General features: G+C 25.3%; 1 protein-coding gene across 3 annotated transcripts; it reads left to right on the top strand.

The window, feature by feature from the left end:
• Positions 1-828: 828 nt before the first annotated feature.
• On the top strand, positions 829-17,785 carry LOC132936089 (serine/threonine-protein phosphatase 2A regulatory subunit B'' subunit gamma-like). Of its 3 annotated transcripts, none has more exons than XM_061002780.1 (10): positions 829-1,116; positions 9,575-9,680; positions 9,988-10,112; positions 10,228-10,335; positions 11,216-11,331; positions 11,447-11,615; positions 11,865-12,053; positions 12,725-12,861; positions 14,761-14,974; positions 16,678-17,785. In XM_061002780.1, exons 2-10 carry the CDS (start codon positions 9,629-9,631, stop codon positions 16,933-16,935), a joined length of 1,368 nt encoding a protein of 455 aa, XP_060858763.1. In that variant the 5' UTR covers positions 829-1,116; positions 9,575-9,628; the 3' UTR covers positions 16,936-17,785. The 3 variants fall into 3 exon arrangements, with proteins under 3 accessions (XP_060858763.1, XP_060858762.1, XP_060858764.1); XM_061002779.1 differs by lacking the exon at positions 829-1,116 and adding an exon at positions 1,124-1,333; XM_061002781.1 differs by lacking the exons at positions 829-1,116; positions 11,865-12,053 and adding an exon at positions 1,124-1,333.
• Positions 17,786-20,205: the final 2,420 nt, after the last annotated feature.

Raw genomic sequence — 20,205 nt, 5'->3', positions numbered from 1 at the left:
CAATACATAACGATTGTAACGATTGTTATAATATATAAAATATTAAAATTAGCATATTTTTGTAACAACTACCCATTTACTTAAATACATTTTTAAAGAATGTATCTTTTTCATATTTCTTTACAGATCAATAAATCATTACATAGATATGTATTGGTGGGGGAGGGGGTGGTTAAGATAAATTGCAAATTGCCTGATCTAAAAATTGATAAATACAATAATTATAATGTTATAATATGTAACTATCTAAGTATACACATAAATGTATCAATTGTTGATTGGGGGGATGGTTTCACACCCCATTCCCCTAGCACGATACTGCACACGTCAAGTCGAGTGTAGTGAAAATTTAAAAATTCTTTCAATTCATTCTAATTTTTAAGCTAACGGCATAAAACGTGAATTTCTGAGCGTAAACTTGGTATGTTACGCGTTTGTAAGACGGAGACAACCATAGACGTATAAATATATATTTATATGTCCATGCGCTATGGTGACAACACATGTGGGTGTGGCGTCCTCTTAAGTGCAATCAGTATCACGTATTCACGTGCATCGTTATTGTTACATCGGTAACGTTTAACAATTGTTAAAGTCATGATTTAACTAACGTTAACTAGCCGCATCTCGGGTTAATAGTTATCGTTATTGTCATGGGCCAGACTTCCGAGCACAAGCAACCACATTCATAAGCGTGCGCATAATTTCTGGCAGGGTAGTCATATACATAAGTACATAACACGTTAACACACGCACATATTACGTAATATATATAATATTCATATTCACACCTAAGTTATAAAAACTTATTTGGATGGGGTAACCTCATTTGACTACATTTACCATAGTAAAAAAGTATTTTATGATTGACTATCAATTGTCATGATAATAATATTGAATACTGTGGGCGGCCGGGGGGGAGTTCGCAGAGTAGTCAAGTGCCTACCATGCCTACCGAGTGCGCACGCTTATGACCACATTTCAGAGCAATACTATGGCTGTCAGTTGTTGTGGTTGTTATTGTGAATTCGTAACCAACAGACAACAGCTGCAGCAGCTATGTTGTGTAATGAGAATTGCGTGTTATTCTGTGTAATCAATCATTGATAACGTTTAGTAAGTTTGATAACTGATGTGTTGTTTACATTTTTTGAATCTACGACTGACTAATTAATAATATTAGTAATAAATACAATACGTATTAAGTAATAATTAATAACTATCACATATTATTATGATCACCATTCTCCACTAGACAATAACCATCAATCATCATTGCTCAATTATGTTGACAAACCACAAAATATGATTACGCTATTACAGTGCCACAGAGGTAAGGTTCACAATGTTGATTAAAATATAAAGAAAAACATCACTATGTACATCACTTGACACTTGTTCAACATTTGATGCACATAGGCAGCGAATGTATCAACACTCATATTATTTGTGTTCAAATATAAGTAGTGCAACTTTTGAAGTAGGTATAGACAGTTATATTTTTATCGCGGTTGTTTGAATACACTTGTCAGGTTAACAAGAATAATATAAGGACTCAATGTTTGAGTTAGGTACCAATAAAAGTGTTCATCCTATGTATAACCCTTACTTATTACATACATTATGTATGAAAGACCTTAATTTGGTGTTTAAGACCATATGATGGGTAGGTACATGTTTGTAGACATAAGAAAAATTTATAGTTACAAAATAAGTTTTAAATTCTATGAAGTCAGTATGTTTTCCAGTCAGTCATAGCTAAATTATTAAGTTCAAATCAATTACCTAAATAAAATAAAGGTGTATACCTTTATTATGTATCTGCTAATATTAATATATACATGTGTGATATATATCAAATGGACGATTAAATAGACGTTAGCATATTATTAACAATACAATGTTACTTAAAAACTTGAGTTAAATTCATTAAATAATTTTTGTTGATTAATAAAATGTATATTTTTAAAAGAGCAATTATCATAGTTAACCTCCAAAATCATAATTCAGTAGAGCTTAATAATTAGACTATCTAATTCCTAATAGTATCATCTGACATATTGAATTACTTTATTTATAGCCTTTAATTTACGTACCAACTAATGTATTTATGAATACCTATACTATAGTATGGATCTGATTTCTTAAAAAATTAAATTAAAAATGACTATTACAATTCATAAAAAGAATATTCAATGTTATACAAATATATATTACTAGATTTTTAATTGCAAAATATTAATAATGTGTTTTTTGAAGAATACTAATTAAATAAATCCAATATTAGAACATCGTAATTGTGTTTTATGAGGATTTTTTTTGGTCAAAAATAATGATTTTGATTAATGTCAATAATGCATTAATTAAATAACTTCATCGGTCATCACTTATTTTCTTTGCAATTATGTCACATAATTTTGTCAACCTGAAATTTGTATTCTTTAGTGTTGTCATTTCTCGCGAACGTTTACATTTATTTTTCTTAACCTTATTATTCATATTAGTCATATATTCTGTTAACTCATTAAGGTTTTTTTTTATTTCCTTTACTATAATAGTTGGCCGTTCAAAGTCATATTCAGATTGAATACTTGAATTGCAAAATGAATTACTAGAGCATTTGGCTAGGCTGTTTATATCAATATCTTTTTTAATTTTTTGCATAACTTTTAACCATTCATTTGTATGTTTCAAACAATTTTCTAATAATTCACTAAGTTTATGTTCATTGTAATCATTTAGTCTTAAAGATTCTTTGCTTTCTTTAATTGATTTTTCAACTTTTCTTTTTGCAGTGTTTAATTCATTCATATTCATTCCTTTTTTACAAAATTCTTCATGTTTATTATTAATATTTAATCTGTTTAATAATTCTTCACATTTACTAAGGGTATTATGAAATTGTGATTCTTGTTTGTCTATTATATTGTTAAATTTATTATTATCTTTTTCATTAATTTGATTTATTCTGTCATTTTGTTCTTTTGGTGTTTCATATATATTCCCTTTTTCTTGGATCATTGTATCACTATATTTTCTGTATAATTCTATAAGTAAATATGATTTTAATAATAATTATTAGTTGTAGATAAATTATGGTAAAAGTACAAATACCAATGAAACCTAAAATGTACCAAATTCTACTGTTACTGATTGGTTGATGAAATTAGAACTTAGAACTTTCTGATGACTTAAAAAAGTAAATACTTCCTTACTTTCATGCCTATTTTGATCAAACTTCCTACGTATTTTTTTTAAAATGTTGTCTTATATATTAATCGATATCACGATAGTCAAGCGTACACAATAAATAATAGATAGGTGTACAATCTATTGTAATAATTTAATTTAAAAGCTCTCAAAAAATGCCTTTACAACACAATAATGTATATTTTTCCTCTTTAAGGAAAATCTATTAATCATAAATATTTTTTTGTTAATAAGCAACTATGACAGTGAAAACCTTAGGAAAAATCCGTCAGAAACATTTTATTGTGTATCCATCCCAAAAACATATTTATGTTAAAATTAATAAAACAAATAAATAGGCACACAACTATAGAAAAACGATGGTTTCAATTTCACCATTTTCAACATGTCATTATCTTAACTAAACTAATAATGATACAAAAACTAAATACCAAACTTAGGCACCAGTCTAGTAAAGTACTTGAGTAAAGGTATTCAAATACTTTTTAAGTAATCAAATACATATTTAAATACTATCAAAAAGTATTTTTGTTTAAAATCAAATACTTATTCTTTTTAGTTAATATTTTTTGTATTTAAATTTTAATCATTTAAAATAATAATAAAAATTAAGAAAATGTTAAATATATTTTTTTATTGTAAATAATAGAAAATAGCACTCAACCAAAAATTCAAATACTCGACAATGAAAGAAAACTGATGATTATTTTAATTTCTACCAAATGATATGGTGTAAGACACTTTATAAAATTAATATAAAACATGAAAATCGGTTTACCTAATTAATTTCTCGATTAATTTATAAAAAAATGAAAATATTTGAAAGTAAATATCTATAAATCATTTTAAAAATAAGTAACTGTATCTGTATACTTTTAAAAAGTATCTTCTACAAGACTGTTTTAGGCATGCACAAATGCACAATAAATAAACAGTATACTGGAAACAAATGTGATTGAGATGTATCTCCAACAAGCTCAACTGAACAAATAGTTGTTCATTTTTTTTAGTCCTAGTAAGACACTACATATATCAGATATTTTCTGGAGATTGATAAAGACGTTATGCTTTCTTATATGGAATAATTGACATTTGGTATGGATGAAAAATTCTTATAAACTATTAAAACAAGTATTATGAAAACAATATTTCTTGATATAATATTTTGAATTTCCTAATTTACACTAAAATCTTGTTCAATATATTAATACATACATTAAAAAATGCTCTAAAAATTTATATTATTCAGAAATGCAAAATAAAAATTTAACTTTTGAAGTATCTATTACATGTAACTAAATATGTACTTCGAATGCAATATGCATTGTCTTAGAGCACCCAAAAAATAATGCACTTTGTATTAAAATGCAGGCCCTAGTGATAATATTCTTTTTTTATTTCATATTATTTTCAGATTCTGCTTAAAATAATTTTCATAATTAAATTTATAATTTAAAAAAATCTTATAATAATTAGGAATTTTAACAAATTATTTTTTATATTTTAAAATTAAAGGGATTCTACAATATTGTTTTTTGGTGCCAAATAGACCTATGTGTTCCACCGTACTTGAGTCTTACACCAATAATAATTTTGAAAACAGATTTTATTTTGTTTTTTATGTCAGCTTTGGGGAGTTTCTATGATCCACCTTCGAGCTACATATTTAGTTTATTATTCTCCATAACATAATATTAATCATAACAGAGTTAAATGGATTATTTAGAACTTACAATTTACCATGTTAGGTGTTTGTAAGACAGAGACAGCGTATGCAGATGTAGCATCCTTTTATAAGATAAAATCTCATTTGAAATTAAAAAAAAATCTTGTAGTTTTAGAAATATTAATGAAAAAATACAATTTTAAAATTTGTTCAAAATAGACCTCATAATAATAAATTCAAATAATATGTTTTCAAAATTATTATTGGAATAAAACTCTAAGTCAAATGTTTGAAGGCGTATAGCTAGAGTTTGCTCCAATAAACAATATTGTGGAATCCCCTTAATCAAGATCAATTGCTTGGAGCCCAATATTTGGAAATTTTCAAGCAGTATAGTTTGTAAATTCTAGGTTTTAAAAGGATTCTTACTTTTACCATAACAAATGGATAACTATTAGAAAGTTACAAAATATTATGTAGATTTGTTTATATTTAATAGTTTTAATTACTAAAAAAACAATTTTAAAATTACATTTTAATTTTAATTTATTTGAAAAAATAAATGATTTGAAATTTGTTTAAGATGGAACCTTTTGAGTGTTGATTTCAAAATAAAAACATATTTTAAATTTAATAAATTTACCATACATTAAATAGTAATAATACTCTTACTGAGAATAATGAAAAATATCCTTCTGATCAAAATTTAAATATTACCACAGAAAGGAGATCTTTGGCTGTGCAATGTCATTTTTATTTTTTTAGATAACACTTATACCAATAAAGTTCTAATTGTTTCAAAAACCATTATTGTTTGTGTTTTTCAAACTTGAATAACTTTTTTCGTATAAGTGATGTAGTGATATAGCCAAATTTCTCCTTTTTATGTGGTGAAAATCTAGTTTCTGAGTTATAACTATAAAAATAATTAAAACTAAAGAATGCAACATTTTAAATAATAATTTGTTTTTAAATTATCTCTTTACTCTTATTTCAATGAAGTGTAAACCCAAAAATATTGCTATCAATCATTCCATCTTAGTATTTCATATTTTTTTTTAATAGTACAATGCTGTGGCTTGGTGCAATAAGGGCCAATGTCACATTTTGACAAAATTGAGATTATTTGACCCATGTCATTAAAATCTGCTTATGTTACTTGTGTTAAAAGGGCCAATGTCCCTTATGGTATGTGACCAAATTAGATTTGACATTGTCCTTTTTGATAATAATCGATTTATTATGGGCCCATGTCGACATTAGCTACATATTATCTATAGCCACAACATTGGCCATTTCTAAATCAATTAATAAAGTTTATAAATGTAGAAGTTACTAACATCATGTTCAATTGAATATTATTATTAGGTTTTCATAAAAAAAGTTATTTAATTATTTAAAGTTATTTAATTATTAGAAATTGTTTATTTTAAATTTTAGTTTTTGGCCAATGTCAAACCAAAGTAGTTTTATTATTTATTCTAAGGGGGCACTGTCAAACTAAAACGTACATATCTATACTTAAAAACAAAATGAGTCATACAATGAAATAAAAACAAATGTAATTAAGTAACAGAACTTTTAGAGTTCAAACATAAAATTTAAGATTTTTTTGTAAATTTTAAAAAATTGTCCAATTTAATATTTTAAATTACTAAACATTGTCAAAATATGACATTGGCCCTTCTTGCACCAAGCCACATTATGTATTTACATATTGTACATATTAATTTATTATGCTTTATAATAATTTTTGTTGGTTTTGCTAAAATATGCAAGTTTATGTAAGAATATATTATTTTATAATTATTTATAATATATACAAACAATACAAATATACATAATCACAATAAACATAATTAAAATGTTTTAAAATATTTGCTTTCTTTTTCTACAACTTAAAACCAATTGGTATACAATATAAAAATCTTAAAATTGAATAGTTATGTATTGGATAGTTTTTTTAATTGCATTGCAAGTTTTTTTTTGATTTATTGGCTTTATCAGATATTTTACAATTATTATTTTTCCTACAGTCATAATTATAATGTATTTTGTCGAAAACCCCATTAAATACAGTTAATTTATTTTCAGACAAAAATTTATTCACCTACATTGGTGGAATTTGGTTCTTCTCTATAACATATTTACTCAATAATACCTTCTTTCAATTTATTATTAGGTAATATTAAGTTTTTTTTAGGTATATTTTATATTAAATTTATGTTAGGTATTTTATCTATTTTTATTCAAAACGAGTTTGTTTTATGACTGTATAAATTATGTTAATGGAAAATACCTATAGGTATATTATATATAATTAATTTACTTTTTACTTATTTTTATTAGATATTATATTTTATTATAAAATTGTAATTACCATATTTATTGAGTTCTAATGGTGGTTTTGTGGTATTAATTTCTTTGTTATTGAATGTTGAGGTTTTTTTGAAATCTTTTATATTCTCAAATTCTATATCTTCTTGTATTATTAAAACAATTATAAGTTCAATGTAGCTACTAGTACCAAGAAGCTTGTAACCTCTAATAGATACATTTTGATCCCAGTTACGTCCTATTATTTGAAATTCCTTAAGCTTAATTATTACATGTCCAATTCTTTGTCTTCTGTATACATTTCCAAAAAATATTTTTTCTGACGTTCTAAAACATTCAACCTTAACAATCGCATTTGTTGAACGACTATATTTTAGTGTAGTTTTGTCAATTTTCCATATGAACTCTTCATAAAAGTTTATTCGATTTCTACATGCCGGTAGAGATTTAGATTTTTTAGTTTCATTGAAAACTGTTATCTCAATTTCAATTTGTCCTTCAATAAGCTCAAACCCAATTCCATATTGAATGTTCACAATTGCATTTAAATCATCTGACTGTAACTTATTCATTTCTATTTTTTGATAATTATCAAAGTATAAAGAATGTTGAAGTGTTAAATTATTAGAAACTTAAACATTTTAGTCAAACAAATTACCTATATAATACTTTGATTAAAGACAAAAATATTTTTTACTAATCAATTAATACTAAAATAAGAATTTGCATTATGTGTTTGCATAATTGACATAGAGATAAGGTTGTCATAATATGTTGATTTTTTTTTCATATTATTATATGCTGGAACAAACCTAGTATATATTTTACCAAAGACTGTGCAGACCGTTATTAACCAGATATTCTTTATTTCTCTATAGACATTATCAATATTGCCACTTATTTATTATTAATATAACATTCGGGTTGAACCAGGGATTAAGATATATCTTAGTGATTAATCCATGGGTTGCACCAAATACTGTAGGTTTGATAACACTAAACATTTCATAAATATTCAACAGTGAACTAATGATCCCTTAAACAAGATTTAGTGGCCTATGATTGGTCCATTAAGTTTTAGTGAACCATTAAATGTAATAAATTTATATATTAGTATACCTATTACTATATTATGAATAGGTATATCGGTCTATGATATAAATAATATTGTATAATGTATTATATGCTGGGTTACATGAACAACTACTTGTCATTTAATAAGTAAATAGTGAGCTAATAGTCCCTTAAACATGATTTAGTGGCCAATGATTGGTTCATTAAATTTTATTTAACAATTAAATCAATCAATTTTTCATGCAACTAATTGAAAATAGTTGTACTCTTACAGATAATTTCATAAATTATTAATAAGTTTAATGCATATTAAATATTATTATTATATTAATTCTGTAGTTCATAGTTTATTACCTTTAATTATTACCATAGAACAATAACCAGACTGTAATAATATCTAAATTGATAGTGCTTAATATTAATGTATAATATTATAATATGAATATTATGAATTGTATTATCAAATATGTCAACGAACATAATAATCACGGACTAAGATATCTTAAATTAGTATATCTTAAATTGTGGTATATCTTAAACCGTGGCCCGTGGTAATAATAATATTATCTATCACATATTGAGTTATCAGCATGAACTAAGATAGTTATACTATCTTAGTTCATGGTTATCAGGCTTCTAGATTTTTGATAACCTTGTTGTATACTTTGTTTTATCCTAATATTATAATGGTATAATATTATAATTATAACTTTATTGGCTTTAATACATAGCCAAAATATCCTAAACAAGTTCAGTCCAACTACGCAGACCAGCCTCGAGGGCGGTGGTTATGCCCATCTATATTCGTAGACGCAGCTTTCGTTAAAATTCTGGGGGGGGGGGGGGGGGGGGGGCTATCAAAACTATTTATTTAAAATAACCCATGGGGGCTATATCTAAATCAATAAGGGATTTTTTTTTTTGTTTTGGGGGGGGGGGCTAAAACTTAGTCGGTGGAGGGCATACTCCCCTCCCCCCCTAGTTGCCCCAATGTCTATATTTCCAAACAGAATGTTGAAAGACCTAATATAAATACAAAAAAACAAATCAAGCATTTTATATCAGTATCATGTTATTAACTAAAATGTTTTTAATAAATTGTTTGTACAACTCAATAAAATAATTTTAAATAGATCAATCCAACATCATTAGTTATATTAAATAAATCATTATTTGTAATGCAGTATAATATTATTATTTATGAGGTACCATACTACATAATATTAATTATTAATTATTTATAATATAATAGTATATTAAATTTTGACATTTATTTTGTTGATTCAGTTTTAATGGATATTCAATCTTTTACTATATTTCATTTTGGATTTTGAATGAGCAATGGATTTCAATTTTGAAAATTGTATCAAAGAAGGTTTGAAAAATTTGACAAGTAAGTTTTACTTACCTAATTTATGTAACTTTATAATATTTATTTATGTTTTTAAATTCACTTGAAGTCTTTATTTTCGAATACTTGAGATTTTTGTAGCACTTAAGGATCATCTTGTGACTATACAAACTTCTGTTTTTTAAATAAGAACCACTAAACAAATCATCTACTTAATAATTTTCAGTAAAAAAGTGGGTTTTCATTTGAAAAATAGAATTTTGTAACCTACCCTTAAGTAATAAGATAAATAGATAGCAGATATTTTAGTGAACCTATAAATACATTAATATTCCTAATGTGTTTATAGTTACACCTGCAGCTAAAAATAAAAATGAAGAAGAATATTTCAAAGAAGTCATGCAGCAAGATAATACAGGAGTTATTATACTTAAGAGGTTATCTGGTAGTGATCTACCAATATTTTATATACCAGTAAGTATAAATTGTTTTTTTATATCACCATTATAAAATAATCTTTTAAAATGTTTAAATATTATTAGTTGTAGATTTTTTTGTATGTAAAAGTATTAATTTTGTATATTTTTAGCAAATCACCGAAGAAGTCAATGTTTTTAAAGCTCAGCTTAGAGCTGAAGCACGCGGTCGTTTTTTTGAAAGAGAGCTGTCGAGACTATTAACTAGTGAAGAGTTAAAAGTAATTATATTACTTAATATTAATACAAACAAATGTTTCATATTTTTAATAAAAATAATTGTAGATCTTGAATATATATTTTCATTTTCGATAAAAAAAAAACTGATTTTTATTTTATTATTTATATCATATAGTTTTAAAAATTATCAAATAGTACACTTTATTGGGAACAATATTTCAAATTATAAGTAAAATATTTTTGAGCATACCTTATTTATTATTTAGCAAGTGTCTACATAAAACTGAAAGAAAATAAATAAGTGTTAACCATTTCAATTGTACCAAAATTATAAAATATGATAAACGACAATAATAGTAGTTGAGTACCATGTATTTCTCGATTAGCACATACAACTTCTTTGAGTCGATTGTACCAAAAAAAAAAAATAACTTAGCCCATTTATTTTGGTATTTCTGTGAATAAATGTCCCAGCATTATGTCTTTTTATTAAATGATAATCAGAATTCTATAAGTAAGTTGTGCTTTCAATTGCTTAATCTGTCAGTCATCTGGTAGTATACGCCATATCGCTTAGTCCGGTAAAGTGATCTATAGCAACTTAGGCCTTTTACCAGTAGTTATATAAATCATAAAAACTTGAATACTAACTGTTCTATTAACATCTGTATTCTAATTTAGCCTAAATTATGATGTTAAAAGGTTTTATTTAATTAAAATTATTAGTACCACTTTTATGTTAGAAAATGTTGTGACTATTGTAAAACAAAAACCATAAAAAACGTATTTAATTAAATTTAATGAACCAATCATGGGTCACCAAATCATGTTTGTAGGAACATAAACAAAAACTCACTATTAATTTATTAAATGTTTAATGCCTGACATAACTTCTCAAATAACTGATTTCATTTGTTTCAGTATATGTGGTCATTGCTTCAAGAGCATCAGACACCGTTGAATGATTTTATTCATAACCAATACATAAATTATAAAAGTTTTATTCAAGTCAAACAAAAATTAAATGATAAATACAAGTAACATTATATTTCCCATACATCACTTTAATTTATTTTAATTTATTTATATTTTCTTCTTTATTTGAAGGATTTAATTAATGTCATATACTACTATGAGAGTTTTATATTTCAGATTGTTTTTCAACCCTAGTATATTTCTACAGTTACAAGACAGTAAGATGAAAGGTTATTTATCAATAGATACGTTCTTTAATTATATAATGAAAAAAATATGGATAGACCAAACTAGAAATGGTCTTTCTCAATATGATTCAAGTGGTTGTGGTTATTTAAGTGAAGCGGTAATATATTTTTAATTAAAGTTTTATTATTATCTTAAATCTCAATTGTTTTTAATGTTTATATGATGTTAATAATCACCAAATAATGTAGCATGTAGCCTATAAGATTTATATTTAAAACTTATAGTATACTAAATTATCAGTTTCTAATTTAAAAAAAAACATATTAATTAAAAATCCATAATTTTATATACATTATTTGTATTCATTTAATTGCATTTATTAACTGAAATATTATTATAATTTTAGGATTTTGAAGCTTATATTTTAGATCTTATACCTACATTAACACAGTTGAAGAAATTAGAAAAAATGTTTTATTCATTTTATTCATGTATGGTTGTAAGAAAATTTTTTTTCTACTTGGATCCTCTACGAACTGGAAAAATACAAATCATTGAAATCTTATCTTGTGGTTTTCTTGATGAGCTCTTGGAGGTATAAATATATTAAAGTAGGGGTTCTTAACCTTGTTTTGTGGTTTAAGTACTTTTAAGATATAAAGTGTGTATCCACAAACCCCCTTCCCTGACCATAAAAAAATGTGTTTTTGATTTTTATTTATTATTTTGATGTAGTTTAGTTTTAATCGTAACCAATATAAAAAAAAATCCAGACTTACCGATGTATGTAACGGATAAGGGAATCAAAAATGATATTGCATTGAATACAACTAGTAGATGTCAATGTACATCAAAATTCAACTAAGTTATATAAAAAAATGTGGTGTGGTCCTTTCGATCAATCTTAAACTATATTGTCTTTAATGTGGTCTGAATCATATATATTTTATAGTCTATAGTATCTACTAAAAAGAATATGCATATCCATTTTTTACTTTTAAGTATGAAGAATTTAAATGAAAATGATATATCACTTATAAAAGGAAAATCCATCACATAATTTAAATAATTTTAAAAAAAATCATAATTTTTGGGTTATTTGATAAATATGCATATCCAGCTCTAAAAAAATCCTTTAAACAACCAATTAAGAACTCCCATATTAAAGTTATCTATGTCTATTGTACACAATAGTACACTAGTGTTAGTGAGTACTAGTTTGTGTTTAATAAAATAATATGATCTGCTCCTATTTTATTGTTTTAGCTCCGCGAAGAAAATTGGAGTAAGGAATTACAGAAAAAAAATTGGTTTTCTGTTCCCTCTGCTCTTCATATTTATTCATCATATTTAGAATTGGATAAAGATCATAATGGATTGTTGAGTCGCCAAGAAATAACAGGGTATACACAATTATTGTATCTAATATATTCATGAATACTACATAATAATAATTATTATGGTTATTTTTAAATTATTGTTGTATAGAATGTTTAGTAAATAATGATAATTTTAGATTAAAATTTAAAAAATAAAGTGCTGGTGGATTATTGTAAAAACGAACAATAGGTTAAACACTGTTTATATTGTTACAGTTATTTTTCAATTTAAAATATTTTTTTAAGATAATATTTAACCTTATATAATAATATTATTATTAATAATATTACTAATATATTTTAAGTAATAATGTCTTCATATTCACTCTACAGTAAAATAATTATAAAAATAACAATAAGGTCCTGTTTAAATGTGGTCTATGGTAAAAATGTAAAATCTTACAGCTATTAAAAGTTGTTTGATTTTTTTTAATTAATTTATATTATGCACAATGCCACAATGTTGCTTCTATAACTATAATAATATATAATGCACAACATAAGATTTGCTATCACCGTCACTATTTATGGCACAAATTTTCCATATAGTTAATATTAAGACTTGGGTTTTTATGTATCAAAATATATACATAAACAATATTATATTGTACTAAAATCCTCATAACTTGTAATTTACTAATACTATTTATTTTAAATTTATGGCGTTATGAGGAGTTTCATTAAAAAAATTATACTACAAAAACAGTACTCTAAGTACAGTATCTTAAAAATTAAAAAATATATATTAATATACCAAAATCACAATCAAACAAAAACTGAATAAACCACAAAACATGCACTACACTTGTCATATGTCGACTTTTCAGATAACCATAATAATTTTTTTTAATACTTCAATAAAATGTTATCTAAACATATGTTCTTAAATATAATAGTATTGAGTCTTAATTCTCAAAATATGTGAGAAAGTAATTATTAAATATGTAAAATTAACTGTACAGGTCGTTAAATTAAAAATCATTTTTTTGCATTAGTTTATAAAGTCGTAGTAAAATATGTATTTATATATAAATCCAAGCCATAATTATTATTTGTATGTTTCAACCTAAATGGTTTTTACTGGGGTTTTTTACATTAATCGTGTCGGTGCCGGTTTTTCCAATTTTCCGAAATACTATACAATTTGAAAATTAAATTTTATATTTTACTACATTAAGTATAATACTTTTCCACTAATCTACAGCTCGATTCCTATTTAGGAGGGGGTGGGGGGTCGATACTGTGTATTATATCAACAATAATAACTTCACAGGAAAAACTCTCACACCCTATGGAATAATCTGATTTTGTTAATTCTTTTTTTATTCAATATAAGAGAACATTTTTCAGGTCGGCTCAAAGGCAGAATTTTCATTTTACTTTAAATAGTAGTAGATAAGTATGTTTGAACAGAACAAATATTGTGCATTATTCAAACGCATATTTTAGCTTCTATAATTATAATTTTGAAAATCAAACTTCGATCCGACCTGCAAAATGTTCTCTTCTTTTTAATAAAAAAAAAATTTAACAAAACCAAACTATTCTACAGGGCGTGAGAGTTTTTTCTAAAAGACATTGTTTTTGTAATAAAAAACGCACTGCTCCGGCGCCCAAATACTGATATTAGTGTTCTACAAACATTTTGTTGGAAGAGTTTTGTAGTATTTTGCCATTGATTGATCTAGTTTCATTTAATATTAAAATATTATGTTTTAAATCTTTAACTGAATGTACTTTTCCACAAAATTACAAAATCTTCAACAAAAATGTTTAACAAAATGTGTATAAAATTACATAATCAGAATTTAAATGATTTATAGTACTTATTATTAATATAGTAATAACTAATACATTTATTAATAATTTGTACACAGAATTAAAATATAGAGTTGTTAATAATGGTAAATTTTTTTATTATAGGTATAAATCAGGTGCTCTCACTTCAGTATTTTTAGATAGAGTGTTCCAAGATGCATTTACATATGCTGGTGAAATGGACTACAAGGGTTATTTGAACTTTGTATTGGCTACAGAAAATCGGCATGAACCTCAATCTCTACGATATTTATTTAAATTTTTAGATATAAAGAATCAAGGATACTTGGATTCATTTACCATCAACTATTTTTCTAGGGTAATTTTTTGTATTCACATTTTAGCCGATGTCCAAATTATTTTATTAGTGTTTTTTCTTCAAATTTTATGTGAATAACTTTATTTTAATCTATTAACTTATACTTGTTTACATTGTATACTTAATTTAATTTTCTTTAGGTGTGGTTTAAACAACTTGGTAATTTCAAGCACTTTTGTGAAATACATTTCCAATTATTTTTAATTGTGATTGTTATTTAAGTTTTTTAATTGACTTTGGACGAATATTTCTTGTAATTTCCACCATAAGTTAATAGGTTAATTTTAATTTTAATATTTTGTGGTGCCTATGGTTTGAAACTTTAATAGTCAAATATTGATAAGTTAAAATATTGATGATCTTAACAATGGCAAGTACAAAATATTAACAGGTTATATCAGTAGGCCATATTTTATGGGTTAAAATTGTGTTGGGTGATTAATCAATAGGTTAAAAATGCTGAAAATCGAAATCCTTATCATAATTGATTGTATTTGATTGAACCTGTTAACATTTTTACTGACAATATTGTGATTACCTCCTGTAAATTTTGTGTTCTAGCAGACCATAATTTTTTGAGTTGTGATATTGTTTAATGGTATTAAATATTGTGAGAATTAAATAGAAATTAAATTATTTTGCATCAGAAATTTTCTGTTTTATGTTAGATGTATAGACATTTTATAAATTATTCTTAGAATTTATTCTTTATTTATTTATTGATTTGGTTTTTGTACAGACCTAAGTTAGATACAGCATAGATATAGTATAGATACTTATGAGTTACAAAAGTATTTTAACTTTAATTTAAATTTATATTTAATGGTATTTGTGAATTTTTTTCTGTGCTCTGTTCAAAATAAGAAACGCTTGTGGCGGCAACCAGTTTTTGTTGCAAATGGTCAGGCGACACCCATTTGTCACCCTAACGTGTCAACTATTTGTACACCTGCCATGCAGTATTGCCAAGCCCCTGCGCAGTAGCTAGCTGTGCCGCAGGCATTTCTTATTTTGAATAGAGTATATTATAATGTCTAATTTGTATTATTATATCACACTAGACGTGAAGTAATTATATAAATACATACAAATTCTAAACTTACTGTTATCAATACTCTAAAAAAGATGATATTTCAAGGTTTTTTAACTTTACATTATAATAAACATATAAACATTTTATATTTAAATATACAACAATAGTTATTAGGTATTTAAAATTATATTTTTTATTTAATATTTAAATAACTAATATGTGTAGTTTGATTTGTTTTTGGAAATGTAGCTATTTGTTGTACTATAAATAGCTAAATAATCCCTATCATTCCATATCATTAGCAACAATTAGCTTACAATTGCAATACTTTACCTTTTTTATGTACCATGTAAGTAGCTTCTATCTGTTCTCGTTAATACTTTTTTTGTTGTAGAATAATAAAAGCGATTAATTTTAAGTATATTTTTAGAAACTTGGAGAAAATAATCCATACAAACATTTTTAATGATTTATTTAAATAGTGCCTATACTACATTTAAGTTTTACTTATGATAATTTGATGTCTTATCAAATGGGTATATTTTATAGAAATATATGCATAAAAATAATGTTAATAAAATATTAATGCCGTTACTATATTAAACAGTCTACAAGCCCTATATTATAATAATATTGTTATTCATTTTATTATAATAATATTTTTTTACAGGCTGTTGCCGACAGATTACCAAAGGAGCAACAACAGATGGTTTCATTGGAAGATATAAAAGATGAAATATTTGATATGATCAAGCCAGAAGATCCAAATAAAATAACTTTAAAAGATATCATACGCAGTAAGATGGGTCATGTATTGGTGAACATTTTGATAGATTTTAATGGATTTTGGTCTTATGAGTTCAGAGAAACTCTAGCAAATAATCGTATCCCTGACAATAACTTTAACGAGAGTTTTGTTACACATTAACATCACAAAATTCAACACATTTATAAATTAAGTATAATATAACTATTAAGCACATCATTTGTTTTGTAATTTATTTCTTTATAACATTCTTTCCATCGTTTAAATTCTATACATGTATTTTATCAACTATTTAATGGTATTAAATGTATAGTAGAAGGTAGAATATATTTGTGTAAGTCATTTTTTTTATTAAGAATCTCAACATAAATGTTATGAATAAGTAAATATAAAAAATATATACTATAAAGTCTTACTATTGACTACAACCATTAATTATACATATTTATTTTTAAATGTAAACACTGATATTTATTAATGTAATTGGGTGTTTGTTACTATTTTTGATAAGTACATTAAGTTCATGCTAACTATTACTATTTCCACCTATCTCATAAATAAATAAATTTAAATAACTTCTACCTAATTATGATAAAATTGTAAAAATGTTTTTAATATTATATACAAAGAGAACTGAATATTGCAACTATGATGATTTATGTATACCTAAATTATATTAATATTTCACCCGTACAATATTTGTTTATATTTTATTTAGGAAACCTAGTTGCCATTGTGTCTGCAGTATTTAATTAAACACTTATAAATTATAAATTGTAGTAATTTAATAGAAAATAAATAGTCTGATGATATTGTGGTTGTACAATGTACATATTTATAAAATGAACATAATTATACTATCTTATCTTTGACACAAAATTATATTCTACATTTAAAACTAAAATATAAGTAGGTCCATAGAGTTGTATGATCTGTTGAATGAAAAACTGATGTACTTTATAGACTATATTTTACTACCAGTTCTATATCAAATATAGTAGCTGTTCTACAACGGTGTATAATTTTTTTTTCTGAAGATTGAATCTATTAACTAATTATTGTTTAACTTTTATTTATAAATGATGTCATGTAGGTAGTACATATTTGTTTTATATTGAATATTGACACCATAAACTCACAAACTCAATACTTTTCTATCAAAATCTTATATAAGATTTAAATGATCATGATTTTAACAAATAATACGACATGCTCTGGTATTATCAGCTGTTTATTATGATTGGTACTGTCTATTAGTAGATATTTGACTAGAAAAACCGTTTTAATTGTAAAATCAGTGTGCTCTAAAATATTGCATTTCATAGCGCACACTCAGTATGGTTTCGACTTTCGGTGTTTGTGTTTCTTCTTTTTTTATTTGTATTAATGTTTATGTGAGAAAAACAGGAATTTAGTATTGCTTTACCCCATAAAATACCTCATCCAACACCAAAATAACCTAAACGACCTAATTCAATCAAACAAATTATTCTCAAACTCAACAAAACTCTCAAACCAGCAAAGATATGTTTTAAAGAAACCCCCAACCTAAATAAACTATGACTAGCTTAAGTATATGATTGAAAACACTCATTAATCCCAAACCTATACCCATACGAAAATCATCCATTATAACATGCATTGAAATGATTCGAATTATAGATGTCATGTCTAACCTAACCTAAATTCTAATATAAGGTATTTTTTGGCTTTTTAGGTACTTAAATAAATACCTAATAATTATTATTTTATTTTTGTTGGTGATATTTTGGAAGGTACCTATGCGTTAATATTTTATATTTGGATATCTTAAAATGATTAAAAGTTATAAATTAATCCAACCATATAGATACTTGGAAGTTAAAATACAAAAGCTGTATTATTTTTAATTATGTAAGCTTATATGATGAATTGTTTTGGTGAAAGCTTTATTTAAAGCCTTTCTACTTAAATATATTTTTTTCTTTATTTAGTATCATTGTCAGTATATATTAATATTACAATATAATAGATTTATTCTTGAGAACCGTTGAATTGAATTAGGCCATTATATATAAAACAGAAGTTTTCAGCATCTTAAAAGCTGTACTTAAGACTTTTATAAAATATGAAATATATATAGGTAAAAGAGTTATAACAGGTAGAAAAATTAAATCATATTATTATGATGCTGCAATTATTACGGAATGGTTCTTCTCTCACACTTATTTGTGTCTTGTAAATATTTTTAGATAGGTAATTTTCTTATAGTGAAACATAACTTAACAAAAAATATCCTTTTACTTTTATTTTTATTTTATAAAAATATACGTATATACGTAAATTGAAGGGCTCAGTCATGAAGACTAGAGATCTCTAGTCTTCATGGCACGGACTAAGATATACAGGACTGGACACGAGATGAATATTGTGGTTACGAAATGTAGTTCAACAGGTGGAGTTCGGGGGATATTTTCCTTTTAGCATTACTAAGCCGTCTTAGTGGATACTTATGGAACTAGAAATTTGTATGATGTGTCCTAGTTTCATAAGTATCCATGAGATGGCGCTAGTAATGCTAAAAGGAAAATATCCCCCGAACTCCGCCTGTTGTACTACATTTCGTGGTTTACCCCCCACACCCTCCAACCTTGTCGTGTCCAGTCCTGTATATGATCTAAGACTTAGTCCGTGCTTCATGGGCTCAGTGCAATAACCAGACATGAGTTTTTCATGGAATATTATTCATTGAAGAAATATCTATATTTTGGTAGAACAATCAGAACAATCGATTTATTATTTCCAAAGATATCTCAAAATGAATTATTTCCCGCCCATAAAGGTGAATGAGATAAAGAATTTTGTTTCGCTTCTCCCGAACAATTGATAAAAGTGGACTTGTCTGGTTATTACATTTTTACCGTCAATCAGTTTTTACTCCAAGTCGACCAGTTGACTTTATAATTTTATTAGCATGACAGTATCGAATATTTACGTTGATAGAAATTAAAAAGAAATAACGGTTGGGACAAAATTTTAATTAAAAATATTTTCCACATGAATAATATAAAAATACATCCTGGATAGGAGCACGCATAAACACACAAGTTACAAAGTATACTGTACCTATCACAATTGACTGAGATAATTTTATCAAAAGCAGCTTTAATGTCAATCACAAACATAATAGACACAATATATATACCTACTACACATAATATGTACAAGATATAACATAAGTTTTTATTACGACTACATATTAATAGAATATTATAAATTATACAACATTTTAATGTTTTCGAGATTAATCATACCAATAATTACACAATTATTTTATCATTTCATTTTTCCAAACCGTATACCTAGTTATATATTTTCATTTTAACTTTGAAATCCGATTGGTTATTATTTTTTTTATTAGGTTCTGGAGTCTTGGGAACAAATGAATTTTAC

Source organism: Metopolophium dirhodum, chromosome 1, assembly GCF_019925205.1.
Source record: "Metopolophium dirhodum isolate CAU chromosome 1, ASM1992520v1, whole genome shotgun sequence".
NCBI classification, from domain to species: domain Eukaryota; kingdom Metazoa; phylum Arthropoda; class Insecta; order Hemiptera; family Aphididae; genus Metopolophium; species Metopolophium dirhodum.
Note: the sequence above shows the minus strand (reverse complement) of the source record. Positions and strands in the feature narration are given on the sequence as shown.